Here is a 13,996-nt window from a genome sequence, read left to right on the forward strand (position 1 = left end):
CAATATTGTTTTTTTAATATTATTAATGTTAATTACCTAGGCTTATTCTGTTCAATCTGTTTATATTTCATCTCCCAGCTTTCCTTGTTTTTCCTGATTCCCCTTTCACGGGTGGGGAGGGGTCATTGGGTGACAGAATAATTGTCTAAATGACAATAAACCCCTGTCGGTTTCTAAAACCATAACAGCACTTACACACACACAGGCACACGGGCATGCACGCATAGGCACACGCGCACACGCGCATTCACACACATGCACATCCCTTCCCATCACACACACTTGTCCCCCACCACTGTCCCCGTGTCCCCCTGCCACACAGACACCCCGCTGCAGCTCCCAGGTCATCCCTGCTGCAGAATCACAGAATCTTCTAGGTTGGAAGGGACCTTAAAGATCATCTTGTCCAACCATCAACCTAATTTTGACAAAAATAGACACCCACACAACAAACAAGAAGCATCACCATCACTAAACCATACCTCCCAGCACTACATCAACCCGTCTTTTGAACACCTCCAGGGATGGTGCCTCAACCACCTCCCTGGGCAGCCCATTCCAATGGCTGAGAACCCTTTCGGTGAAAAAAAGTTTTCCTAATATCCAGCCTGACCCTCCCCTGGCGTAACCCCCTGCACAGAATCCCCCCTGCACACCCGAGCAGAGAGGAGCAGCCCCCGAGAGCATCAGTACCCTCATCCCCAGAGCCCCCGGGAGAGCCTGGGAGCCCTCGCACAGCCCAGGCACCCCCCAGCCATCAGCACAGGGGCCGAGATTAAAGGGAAAAATAGGTGTGACCGATGGACACAGTGCAGCAGAGCTTCCTGCGGGCTCCTTTCCAATTTTCATGGGAATTTTTTTCACCCCCTGCAAAGAGCGAGCGCTGCGGGAGCACCCGGGGCCGTCAGCTGCGGGGAAAAAGCTGGCTGGTGCCGTCACGGGGGCGGCAGCCACCCAGCCCTCCCTTCCCCACAGCCCAGAGCCTCCCTAACTCCACCTCGGAGAGAGAGGGCTGGCGTCCTCGCACACGGCCGAGACCATGGGAGGGACGGCTCGGGAGAGCCCGGAGGATTGCCGCTTTCTGGACGTAAGTTGGTGGTTTGCTTTGCCACCCTGCAGCCTGACAGCATGACAAATATCCGAGGTGCATGTGTACCCCTCCCTCCTCCCACCACCAGCCAACCTCTGCCTCTCCCTGTCCCATCATTAATTAGGCAGAAGCATCCAAGGGGCGAAAGAAGACCTGCACCAGATACCAGATCTGCGGGCTGCTCTTCAGCGTGCTGCTCGTCTCCCTTATTCTGATTTTTTTTGGTGTCAAATACCTCTGGAGCCCAGCACCCAGAAAAGTAAGTAAAAACTCTTGTGATCCAGTGTTTCTGAGTGCCACTTCCCCAGACAGAGCCGTCCCCCCCCTTCCTTGACTCGCCGAAAGTTTTAACTACGTCCCCAAACCCAGGCAACTTTACAAAATGCATTTTCTTAGACCACAAGTATTCATGAGACTTTTAAAAATCTTTGTATTATTCATAACTAGCTTTTACTTTATACAGGCTGGGTTTTTTTTCCTCTGTCACCACATTCCTTCCCTAACTGACAATTACAGGGGATGGGAGCTACGCCACGAAGAGTTAAAGTTACTCCTATTTCACCGGCAGCAAATTTTATGACAAGTAAGAAAATATTTTCCATTTCATTTCAATTATCTTGCCAGAAACTGGTGGAAAAGTCATTATGCCACCGCATAAAGAGGGGAGAAAGCCAGGACGCAGCAGTGATTGATTGTCATGGATTATATTTCTTACTTTAATGTGTCTGCAATGTGAGGGGACGGTGAGACGGATTAGCTTTTGGAGGAGCTCCTGCTAACTGGATTGTGCTCGTTTATCCCCAGCTCCCCAGACGGACAGTGCCGTAAGTGCTGAGCGTGCCGGGGGTGGCATCTCTACCTATTCCGGCCAAGATCTTGGCAATTCTGCCCAAAACCTTCTTTTTTTTTTGGTCCCATACCCCGAGCAAATTGCTTAACCTTGAATCCAACAGTGCCTGGTGCTCCTCATCCTCCTCCCCTTTGAGTTTCCACGCTCGTCCAGGAGGCCCCGCTTCGCACCTGGGTTTTGTTGACTCTCAAGAACGTCTCCAAAATTCCCTTGTGCAGCCACGGTGGCCTCTTCCCTGTGGTGGCATCTCCTCTCTTCTCCCTGCCCGCCCGGCCAGGTTGCCCTCCCGCCAGGCAGAGGAAGCACCCTGCTCACCGGAAACTCTCTCTTCTTATCAGCAAATAGAAATAAATACCCCCCAAAAAAATAAAAGAAAAAGAAATAAAAGCCATATGTGCCTCCAGGCTCCTGCCAAGATGGTTATAAAGTCTCTACTGTTCCTCGAAAAACAGGGTGTGTGCCAGCAGCGGGGGGAAGAGGCTGTTAACCCCTGGAGGGGAGGTTTTCTCCGAGCTGGTAGTGCAAAGCCATTGCCACAGCCTGGGAAGGGTTCAACATCCTCACCGGTGGAAGGTGGAGTCCTTTGGTGTTTCTGAAAGCCCTTCACAACGTCTGATGGGTGAGCAAGTGAAGCAAGAGGTGGCAGGAGAGCAGGAAAAGATGTTCCTGCTCCACATGGATGGTCCAGATGTCCAGCATCACCGCATCTTCTGCAGCAGCTTCTCCTCCTGGCCTGGGATTCCTCCAGGAACAGCAGGATGGGGGAGGCTGGAAGTTCCTAACGCTCAAAAAATATAAACCAGGGGGAATTAAACCCTTTAAAGTACAAAAAAACCCCCTTCCAGCTCCCTTCATGCAAGCGGAGAGTGGAAAAAAATCTTTAAAGAAGACTTCTTCCTCCGAGGGGTGGCCTTGGACACGGCGCTGCCCTCTGCACGGCAGCATCCCCGCCGGCGATGAGTCAGCTAACGAGGGGCTCGTGGCGGCCTCGCAGGGGGACGTATTTCAACGAGTGTCATTTTGAGCCCCATAAAACATCTCGCAGCTCTCTGAGCAGCACGGAGCCAGCCGAGCCCAAATGGGTCAGCTGGCCACTGGCTGAAGTAATTCTTCCTAAATGGAGAGGCACTCGAAGGTAAGGTGCCACCCGGGATCCTGCCCTCCTACAACTGATTTATGGCACCCTGCGCATTTTGTCAGTCAAAACCAGCGGCCCTCCAGCCATTTGAGGCTTCAGACTATTTTTACCATACCATAAAATCCGTTGAGAGCCATATATCTTTATAAAAGCCTCCCGCTGACTACCAGGAGATGCTGGTGGCTGCTGAGGCTCACATCGCTCTTCTGAGCGGGGGCAAAGGTACCCAGCAGTTCTGCGCCCAGGATTCCTCTGGAGGCTGCAGAAGAGGGGATGCTGATGCTGAAAACGTTGCTAAGAGGTTTTGAACCCCCTGACGGGGAGGGATGTGCAAGAACCAGGGGGCTGTGAATAGGGGTGCAGGGATGCCCCTCACCCGGGCATCACTGCAGGGCCAGGATGCTCCTTCCACGGCCGTGCCAGGTGACAAGCAGAGCTTTCCCATCCCTGTGCCTCCATCACCCCCCTCCACCCCGTGGACCTGAGGAGTTTTTCCACATGCCCTTTTTCTTCCGCACGGCACCGTTTGATTTGGGGAAGGAGACTCCCCGAGGCTCACCGGCTCTCGCCGCGCCAGCAGAATCGTTCTTGTGCTTCAAATAGCATCTGCCACCACTCATCCTTGAAGGGTCAGGCATCCGCGGAGACTGGAGGGCTGCCGGGCTGGCTGAGCGCGGCGAGCACCTGCGAGGAGGAGAGGGCTGCTCCCCCCGGCTCCCCGCCGGGATGAGTGCCGCCGGGAAGCCGGCTGCTACGCCCCGAAGCTCTTCAGCAGCCCTGGAGGAGGGCTTTGATCCGCAGGCAATCCCTGATCCCCTCCAGGCAGAGAGAGGCTTCTACCTCTGCCTTTCCAGGAAAAACAGAAGGCGCAGAGATGGTGCGAGTGAGCCAGGGATGGAATGAGAAAGATGGGGACGCAGGAGGTTTTGAACCCCCTGACGGGGAGGGATGTGCAAGAACCAGGGGGCTGTGAATAGGGGTGCAGGGATGCCCCTCACCCGGGCATCACTGCAGGGCCAGGATGCTCCTTCCACGGCCGTGCCAGGTGACAAGCAGAGCTTTCCCATCCCTGTGCCTCCATCACCCCCCTCCACCCCGTGGACCTGAGGAGTTTTTCCACATGCCCTTTTTCTTCCGCACGGCACCGTTTGATTTGGGGAAGGAGACTCCCCGAGGCTCACCGGCTCTCGCCGCGCCAGCAGAATCGTTCTTGTGCTTCAAATAGCATCTGCCACCACTCATCCTTGAAGGGTCAGGCATCCGCGGAGACTGGAGGGCTGCCGGGCTGGCTGAGCGCGGCGAGCACCTGCGAGGAGGAGAGGGCTGCTCCCCCCGGCTCCCCGCCGGGATGAGTGCCGCCGGGAAGCCGGCTGCTACGCCCCGAAGCTCTTCAGCAGCCCTGGAGGAGGGCTTTGATCCGCAGGCAATCCCTGATCCCCTCCAGGCAGAGAGAGGCTTCTACCTCTGCCTTTCCAGGAAAAACAGAAGGCACAGAGATGGTGCAAGTGAGGCAGGGATGCAGGGATGGAATGAGAAAGATGGGGACGCAGCGATGGAGCAAGAAAGATGGGAACACAATGATGGAGCAAGTGACCTGGGAACACAGTGATGGAGCAAGAAAGATGGGGACACAATGATGGAGCAAGTGACCTGGGGACACAGAGATGGAGCAAGAAAGATGGGAACACAATGATGGAGCAAGTGACCTGGGGACACAGTGGTGGAGCAAGCAAGATGGGGACACAATGATGGAGCAAGTGACCTGGGGACACAGTGGTGGAGCAAGCAAGATGGGGACACAATGATGGAGCAAGTGACCTGGGGACACAGAGATGGAGCAAGAAAGATGGGAACACAATGATGGAGCAAGTGACCTGGGGGCACAGTGGTGGAGCAAGAAAGATGGGGACACAATGGAGCAAGTGACCTGGGGACACAGTGATGGAGTAAGAAAGATGGGGACACAATGATGGAGCAAGTGACCTGCGGGCACAGTGGTGGAGCAAGAAAGATGGGGACACAGTGGTGGAGCAAACGACCTGAGGACACAGCAATGGAGCAAGAAAGATGGGGACACAATGATGGAGCAAATGACCTGGGGACACAGAGATGGAGCAAGAAAGATGGGAACACAATGATGGAGCAAGTGACCTGGGAACACAGTGATGGAGCAAGAAAGATGGGGACACAATGATGGAGCAAGTGACCTGGGGACACAGAGATGGAGCAAGAAAGATGGGAACACAATGATGGAGCAAGTGACCTGGGGACACAGTGATGGAGCAAGAAAGATGGGGACACAATGATGGAGCAAGTGACCTGGGGACACAGAGATGGAGCAAGAAAGATGGGGACACAATGATGGAGCAAGTGACCTGGGGACACAGCGATGGAGCAAGAAAGATGGGGACACAATGATGGAGCAAGTAACCTGGGGACACTGCGATTGAGCAAGAAAGATGGGAACAAGATGGGAACACAATGATGGAGCAAGTGACCTGGGGACACAGTGGTGGAGCAAGAAAGATGGGGACACAATGATGGAGCAGGCAACCTAGGGACACAGTGATGGAGCAAGCAAGATGGGAACACAATGATGGAGCAAGTGACCTGCGGGCACAGTGGTGGAGCAAGTGACCTGGGGACACAGTGGTGGAGCAAGCGAGCCAGAGATGCAGTGATGGAGCAGAAAGGACAGGGATGCAGAGATGGAGCAAGCAAGCCAGAGATGCAGGAATGGAGCAAGTAAGATGGGGACACAGTGATGGAGCAAGAAAGAGGGGGACAGTGATGGAGCAAGTGAGCCGGGGATGCAGTGATGGAGCAAAAAAGACAGACAGAGTCACAGAATAAATAAGACAGGGATGCGATGACAGAGCAAGGAAGCCAGGGAGAGGGGAAAGCAAGGTCTCTGGAGCTCAGAAGTTGAGTCCAGCCTGGGACATAAACAGCAAGCCAGAGATGCAGTGACGGAGCAAAAAGGACAGGGATGCAGAGATGGAGCAAGCAAGCCAGAGATGCAGGAATGGAGCAAGTAAGATGGGGACACAGTGATGGAGCAAGAAAGAGGGGGACAGTGATGGAGCAAGTGAGCCGGGGATGCAGTGATGGAGCAAAAAAGACAGACAGAGTCACGGAATAAATAAGACAGGGATGCGATGACAGAGCAAGGAAGCCAGGGAGAGGGGAAAGCAAGGTCTCTGGAGCTCAGAAGTTGAGTCCAGCCTGGGACATAAACAGGCTTGTGCCACATAAAGCACCAGCAAAGGTTGGGCCGTGGTAAAGCTCCTGGTGCAAGTGTGGGATGAACGTCTTCTCTCAGGCTTGACACACATGTTCCTCCACAGCCTGGCCCCATCCTGCCCCTCTTCCAAGCCCTGGAGCTGCCTCTCCTTGCACAATCCAGATGATCATCCTGGCTAAGAGCCGGGGCTGGAAAAGGAGCTGGCCCCATGGCAGGGTACCCAACACCAAGCATGAGGTGCCCAGCACCAGCCTGCTCGCCCCCCAGCCAGCATGGGAAATCAGGTGGGGGTTGAGTCAACCCCTATACGGTTTTGGCCCTCACAGGTTTATGACATGGAGCACACGTTCTTCAGCCACGGCGAGAAGAAGAAGATTGTGATGGAGATCGACCCACTGGCCAGGACAGAGACCTTCAGGAGCGGGAACGGCAGTGAGGAAATCCTGGAGATCCATGACTTCAAAAACGTGAGTGGAGCAGGGTTTGTCCCCCGGAGCACTCCTGCCACCTTGCAGAAGGACCGGTGAGATCCCTTAGGACACCATGGGGTTGCTCCAACCCCGAGGGTGATCAGGGCAAGCAACGCCCAGATGCAGCCTCTCTAGGGATGCTCTCAAAGGACAGGAGATGTGTATCTACGTAAGCTTCCACCGGCATTTAATAGTGGCGTGGTTCAGTTCCAACAAAATACATCTTAAAAGCAAGACCTAGTTATTAGATATACCCTTGCAAAGGAACGCAATCATCATAAATCTATCCGAGCCCAGTACATTTGTCTGTCTGGAGAGCATTAAAACCTCATGACAACATTGTAGGCTCTCTCTGAAACCTAATTAAAATTTGTAGGGAAATACCCTGTGCAGTGACATATGGCAAAATTTTCAGCTAATAGCCTAGCAGGAACTGGGGGCTGAATGTTCATATAACCATAACGGTCAGATGCTATTCTGCATATTTTTATTTATGATAACTAGAGCTTGTGGTAGTTATAAGGAGAAAGGGAGAGAAGTAAAAATTTTATGACTATCTGCCTTAAAATATTTCTAAAAAGCCCAATTCTCCCAAACCATAAAATGCAATATCCCTTAGGAGAACTTGTTAGTACATCTTAGCCCTGCCCCTCAACAGAGTTTGCACAAAAACATCCACAGGAAGAATACGACTGAGCCCTCATCCATCTGTACCCTCCTTGTGATGGGGTTATTTATCCTCCTGCTTTGCCCTGACTGCTTGTTTTTCTTTTTTTTTTTTTTTTTTTTTTTGGTGTTTGTTTTTGATGCTGTAGGGAATAACCGGCATCTTCTTTGTGGGACTACAAAAATGTTTCATCAAAACTCAGACTAAAGTCCTACCTGAGACGACAGAGGCCAAGATCCCTGAGCTTGAGGTAAGTGAATAAAGCAGGAGACCCCTCCATCCCCAATGAAACCCTCTCCTGTCCCCGGCGTTGGGAGCGCGGCCACCGTCCCCACCGCCCTCCCATCTGCTCCAGCCTTCCCAGGGATGCTGCAATAAAGAAATAATGAGTTGTGATCGCTTCATAAAACAATCTTGTTTCAGAGGATTGCTTCTAAAAACAACAAGTGGAAAGAGACGGGATTAGAGAGCCGACAGACAAAAACCCTCCCGGCACAATACCGGAGATCAAGAACAATAATCCTGTTGTAGTCAGAAGGTCGCAAGGCAGCTCAGGATTAGCAGGCACCAAAAAGTCAATCAAATTGTTTTTCTCCAAGAACTGAGCCCCGTGTTCTCCAGCAGAATGAGGCAGAAGTAATGAATTTAAAAGAGCAGCCGTGTTTAAGAAATGGGATTTGAGAGAGCTCTTGGCGTGCAGCCCTGGGAGGTGGGGAGTGACGGGCTGGGGCCACCTCCCCGTCCTGCATGGACCTCCCTCCCACCCATGGGGTAGAAGAAGAGGATCCTGAGCTGCTCATGGACAACCAGAGCTGGTTGGATGGGGGAAGTGAACACGAGGTGGAGAAGGATGCGCAGCCGGGGCCCAAACGCCGGGCACGACAGCTCACTGAGGAGGACCTACCTGTCAACGACTACGTGAGTGTGGGGAATCACATCCCCCTCTGCATCCTGCTCTGAGGAATCACCCGCTTTGGACGCTGTGAGGAAAAAGCATTTGACTCCATATTTTCACCCCTCTCTGACAGTGTAACCCTGGGGTGATGGCTCCATCCCTTGAAAGCAGTCGTCCCCCATCCCCAAGCCCCCGGTGGTGGCACAGCCCTCCCACCTCCCCGTTTGCAAGACACGGGGTGTTAGCAGATTGAGTCCCCCCCCGCAAGGAACAACCCGCTGCAGATAAAATGCCAGCAGGACACATGTTTGAAACGAAGCGTGGGCAGAAACATTTCCCTGAATCATGACCCAAATTCCCAGACACTGGTTCTTTGATTACGCCGTAAGAAGCTAATAGATCTTTTCGGCTACCCTCGTAAAAGGGATACGACTTCCCAGGCTTTAGCAGAACGTAGCCCCAGGTAGAGAGCTGGGATGTAAAACCCAATGAGATAAATGTAGATTTAAGATGTAGTCGTCTCTTCCCAGAGCAGGCAGCACCCCCGCAGGCAGCACTCCCCCCCCACCAGCCCCACGGCTTTCAGCAAAGACTCCAAAAAACCACTCAGGCTGGGTCAGGTTGTGCTGGCGCTTGCCTAAGACTTCCCAAAGCCATAAGGAAAAACCTCTATAAAGGAGAAATACGGCTCCAGACGCCTTCTGGAGAGAAAAAAAAACTCCATTTGCCAGCTTGCTCTATGGGCTACCACCACCGACACAGACAACGCTGCCTTGGCAGATAGCTCGGCGCAGCCCCATCCAATAATCTTTATATATCTCCCTCCCTAAGCGTCTGCCAAAACACACCATGGACTAATGCAACGGCAGAGACATGTGGTATAAATTACAGAGCACGGCCGCGCAAAGAATTTCTGTGAGGAATAAATTAAAGTCTTCGATCACAAAATCAGTAGCAGAAGGAGAGAGAAATTAAGTAGTAAGAGCAAAGCAGAGAGGAGATGTTTTAATCTTGGGTTGGAAATGAGCTGGGGCGCTCCAGAAGGCTCTTCCAGATGGTGGGGACTGCACAGGAGAAGGCTCTTGAAGCACGATGAATGGTGGAGGGGGGAGAGCGTGGGGTGGTGTTGGCTGAGAGCAGGCAGGAAAGATAAGGTTTATGATGGGTCTTTCTGTGTGAGGACCAGCAAGGTTCTGAGTGTGAACCCACTGAGCACCACAAGCCAAAGTAGATGAAGTCCATCTACTGTCAGGGATGGGAGAGGGTAAGCCAGGGGGAGGAGAAGCAGCCAGTGGTGGGGAGAGGGCGTCTCACCACCTTGGGGTGAAATCTCACTCTTCTTCCAGGGAGAAGAAATCACCACCACCTACTTTGAGCAGTCTGTGGTCTGGGTGCCTGGGGAAAAGCCCATTCAGAACAAGGAGTTCCTGAAGAGCTCCAAAATTTTTGACATCTGCAGAAACGTGACCATCTACTGGATCCACCCCACGCCAATAGCAGGTACAAGGAGCCATCTCCTCCCCAAAGTGCTAACGAGCCCCCTCGCTGGGAGCAGCCCCGTGTCCCCTCTGCCATTTGCCCCCGTGCAACGTGGTGGGAACCCATGTCCACAGCCCCGTTGCACATCAGCACAATGTTGGCCACGACTGCAAGAGAACCTGGCCACTGTAATAGCTGGGGCTGAAGTTTCTCTCTGCAAAGTGCTCGTCTCTGTGGGGTCCCCACCTCCCTGCGCTTTGCAGAGTGGCCACCCTCCTCGTAGCAAGGTAAAAAAAAAAAAAACCAAAAAACCAAACCCCACAAGGTAAAAAAAACCCAAAAAACCAAACCCCTTTGTACCTGGCAAAGAAGACAGCGCTGCTGGAAACTGGGACGCCTAAATTCCCGTCGCCGCATGAACATCAGAGCGTGAGCAGACACCTGCATCTAAATCACACCACGGGGTTGCCACCTCCAGCTGCTCGCCACACAGCCCTCGCAGAGGTTGTGGCCTCTGAGATCCGCCGGTGTAATTACCCGCTCTCTCTAACCCACTTCTCTCCGAATGAGCTAGTTTAAAAACTCCTACCAAGAAAACTCCATCTGCTCAGCAGCCGCAGAGCTGCAGAGGAACGTCCTGTCCCCCAGGGGGACCAGTCACCTCACGGCCATCGGTGGTCCCAGGAGCAAGTGGGCATCAGAGGTCCCCGATATGGAGGGAGGGTGCTTTCTGACCCTTTCTGCTTTCTCAAATTGCAAAGAAAATTGTCACTGCAGGTCTTACCTAAGCCACCAAGAGGTGCTGTAGCTGAGTATAATCTGCCTCAAATCATGTTGCTTCGCTAAGGATCTACAAACTGCCCCTCCACAGCAGCAGAGCCCACCACCAGGATGTGCTTCCCCGCACCCGCAGACCTGTACAGGGGATGCCAACACCACCCACGGGCACCCACCACCCGTGAGCACACGGAGGGGATGAGCCAAAGAAGACAGCGCTGCTGGAAACTGGGACGCCTAAATTCCCGTCGCCGCATGAACATCAGAGCGTGAGCAGACACCTGCATCTAAATCACACCACGGGGTTGCCACCTCCAGCTGCTCGCCACACAGCCCTCGCAGAGGTTGTGGCCTCTGAGATCCGCCGGTGTAATTACCCGCTCTCTCTAACCCACTTCTCTCCGAATGAGCTAGTTTAAAAACTCCTACCAAGAAAACTCCATCTGCTCAGCAGCCGCAGAGCTGCAGAGGAACGTCCTGTCCCCCAAGGGGACCAGTCACCTCACGGCCATCGGTGGTCCCAGGAGCAAGTGGGCATCAGAGGTCCCCGATATGGAGGGAGGGTGCTTTCTGACCCTTTCTGCTTTCTCAAATTGCAAAGAAAATTGTCACTGCAGGTCTTACCTAAGCCACCAAGAGGTGCTGTAGCTGAGTATAATCTGCCTCAAATCATGTTGCTTCGCTAGGGATCTACAAACTGCCCCTCCACAGCAGCAGAGCCCACCACCAGGATGTGCTTCCCCGCACCCGCAGACCTGTACAGGGGATGCCAACACCACCCACGGGCACCCACCACCCGTGAGCACACGGAGGGGATGAGCCATGTCTTCTCCACCCTCTCCTCCTGCCATATTGTCTCCTCCAGCCCTTCTCTCAGGCTTAGTATGAGCAGGAGGCAATGGAGTAGAGATGGTTTGCTGGTAAGGCTGTAGGTCAGAGCACTTTCCTCCTCCACTTGTACCATGGCACCAAATTTTGGTAGAGACATTAACACCTGCTTCCTGGTTAGTGACAGCAATGTTTGGGCTCTTCCCATAGCTCCTGAGCCTGCTGACCTTGAAGGGGTAGAAGAAGAGGATCCTGAGCTGCTCATGGACAACCAGAGCTGGTTGGATGGGGGAAGTGAACACGAGGTGGAGAAGGATGCGCAGCCGGGGCCCAAACGCCGGGCACGACAGCTCACTGAGGAGGACCTACCTGTCAACGACTACGTGAGTGTGGGGAATCACATCCTGGGGTGCCCTGGCCATGGTCCCGGGGTATCCTGTCCATGCTCCTGGGGTGTCCTGGCCATATTCCTAGGGTTACCTGTCCATGTTTCTGGGGTGTCCTGGCCATATCCTAGGGTGACCTGTCCATGCTCTTGGGGTGTCCTGGCTGCCCTCCCAAGGTGTCCTGGTCACCCGTGGTTCTTGACAGCAATGTTTGGGCTCTTCCCGTAGCTCCTGAGCCTGCTGACCTTGAAGGGGTAGAAGAAGAGGATCCTGAGCTGCTCATGGACAACCAGAGCTGGTTGGATGGGGGAAGTGAACACGAGGTGGAGAAGGATGCGCAGCCGGGGCCCAAACGCCGGGCACGACAGCTCACTGAGGAGGACCTACCTGTCAACGACTACGTGAGTGTGGGGAATCACATCCTGGGGTGCCCTGGCCATGGTCCCGGGGTATCCTGTCCATGCTCCTGGGGTGTCCTGGCCATATTCCTAGGGTTACCTGTCCATGCTTCTGGGGTTTCCTGGCTGTGCTCCTTGGGATGTTCTGTTTATGCTTCTGGAGTGCCCTGGCAATGTTCCTAGGGTGACCTGTCTATGCTCCTGGGGTGTCCTGGCTGCCCTCCAAAGGTGTCCTGTCCATGAGCCTGGGGTGTCCTGGTTGCCCTCCAAAGGTGTCCTGTCCATGCTCCTGAGGTCCCCTGGCTGCCCTCCCAAGGTGTCCTGGTCACACTCCTGGGATGTCCTTGCCATGTTCCTATGGTGCCCTGTCCATGCTCCTGGGGTGTCCTGGCTGCCCTCCAAAGGTGTCCTGTCCATGCTCCTGAGGTCCCCTGGCTGCCCTCCCAAGGGGTCCTGGTCACACTCCTGGGATGTCCTTGCCATGTTCCTATGGTGCCCTGTCCATGCTCCTGGGGTGTCCTGGCTGCCCTCCAAAGGTGTCCTGTCCATGCTCCTGAGGTCCCCTGGCTGCCCTCCCAAGGGGTCCTGGTCACACTCCTGGGATGTCCTTGCCATGTTCCTATGGTGCCCTGTCCATGCTCCTGGGGTGTCCTGGCTGCCCTCCAAAGGTGTCCTGTCCATGCTCCTGAGGTCCCCTGGCTGCCCTCCCAAGGGGTCCTGGTCACACTCCTGGGATGTCCTTGCCATGTTCCTATGGTGCCCTGTCCATGCTCCTGGGGTGTCCTGGCTGCCCTCCAAAGGTGTCCTGTCCATGAGCCTGGGGTGTCCTCGTTGCCCTCCAAAGGTGTCCTGTCCATGCTCCTGAGGTCCCCTGGCTGCCCTCCCAAGGTGTCCTGGTCACACTCCTGGGATGTCCTTGCCATGTTCCTATGGTGACCTGTCCATGCTCCTGGGGTGTCCTGGCTGCCTTCCCGAGGTGCCCTCTCTGTGTTCCTGGGGTGTCCCATATGCGGGATGTGTGGGACACCCTGGCTGTGCTGACACTGGCTCTTCCCGACATCCTGACTGCTTTCCCAAGGTGCCTTCTCTGTGTTCCTGGGGTGTCCCACATGTGGGATGTGTGGGACATCCTGGCTGTGCTGACACTGGCTCTTCCCGACAGTCGGAGAACGGGCTGGAGTTCCACCCGCTGTGGGACGAGCGAGGCTACTGCTGTGCCCAGTGCCGCCGCGCCAACCGCTACTGCCGGCGGGTCTGCGAGCCCCTCCTGGGCTACTACCCCTACCCCTACTGCTACCAGGGCGGGAGGGTCATCTGCCGCATCATCATGCCCTGCAACTGGTGGATCGCGCGGATGCTGGGCAGGGTGTAGCCCCCAGCGCACAGTCGGAGAACGGGCTGGAGTTCCACCCGCTGTGGGACGAGCGAGGCTACTGCTGTGCCCAGTGCCGCCGCGCCAACCGCTACTGCCGGCGGGTCTGCGAGCCCCTCCTGGGCTACTACCCCTACCCCTACTGCTACCAGGGCGGGAGGGTCATCTGCCGCATCATCATGCCCTGCAACTGGTGGATCGCGCGGATGCTGGGCAGGGTGTAGCCCCCAGCGCTGGGGTCCTGTCCTGCACCCACCTGCGGCGTCGCCGGATGCATCCTGATGGTCGTTACCTGCTTAATTGCCCATGAGCCTGGGATCCCACCGGCCGCGGGCACCCTCCCCCCGCCGGTCCCCCTGGCATCCCGCGCTGCTGGAGGAGGCCGTGCTCCAGCGCATCGTC

The 13,996-nt window shown here is 54.9% G+C and overlaps 1 protein-coding gene across 1 annotated transcript; it reads left to right on the forward strand.

Annotated features, from left to right (window-relative positions):
- Nucleotides 1-1,026: 1,026 nt before the first annotated feature.
- Nucleotides 1,027-13,594, forward strand: TNMD (tenomodulin). Its single transcript, XM_014955007.1, has 7 exons — nt 1,027-1,087; nt 1,215-1,349; nt 6,649-6,789; nt 7,608-7,709; nt 9,701-9,854; nt 11,649-11,821; nt 13,385-13,594. Exons 1-7 carry the CDS (start codon nt 1,040-1,042, stop codon nt 13,592-13,594), a joined length of 963 nt encoding a protein of 320 aa, XP_014810493.1. The 5' UTR covers nt 1,027-1,039.
- Nucleotides 13,595-13,996: the final 402 nt, after the last annotated feature.

The sequence above is a fragment of the Calidris pugnax genome, unplaced genomic scaffold (assembly GCF_001431845.1).
Source record: "Calidris pugnax isolate Ruff unplaced genomic scaffold, ASM143184v1 scaffold38, whole genome shotgun sequence".
NCBI classification, from domain to species: domain Eukaryota; kingdom Metazoa; phylum Chordata; class Aves; order Charadriiformes; family Scolopacidae; genus Calidris; species Calidris pugnax.

What these genes read in the sequence shown, in the direction of transcription:
- TNMD (XM_014955007.1), top strand. Translation starts at nt 1,040, where the DNA reads ATGGGAGGGACGGCTCGGGAGAGCCCGGAGGATTGCCGCTTTCTGGAC. An exon ending in CCAAGATCCCTGAGCTTGAG is followed by an intron (nt 7,710 to 9,700) that starts GTAAGTGAATAA and finishes CTCTTCTTCCAG; the next exon opens with GGAGAAGAAATCACCACCAC. An exon ending in CCACCCCACGCCAATAGCAG is followed by an intron (nt 9,855 to 11,648) that starts GTACAAGGAGCC and finishes CTCTTCCCATAG; the next exon opens with CTCCTGAGCCTGCTGACCTT.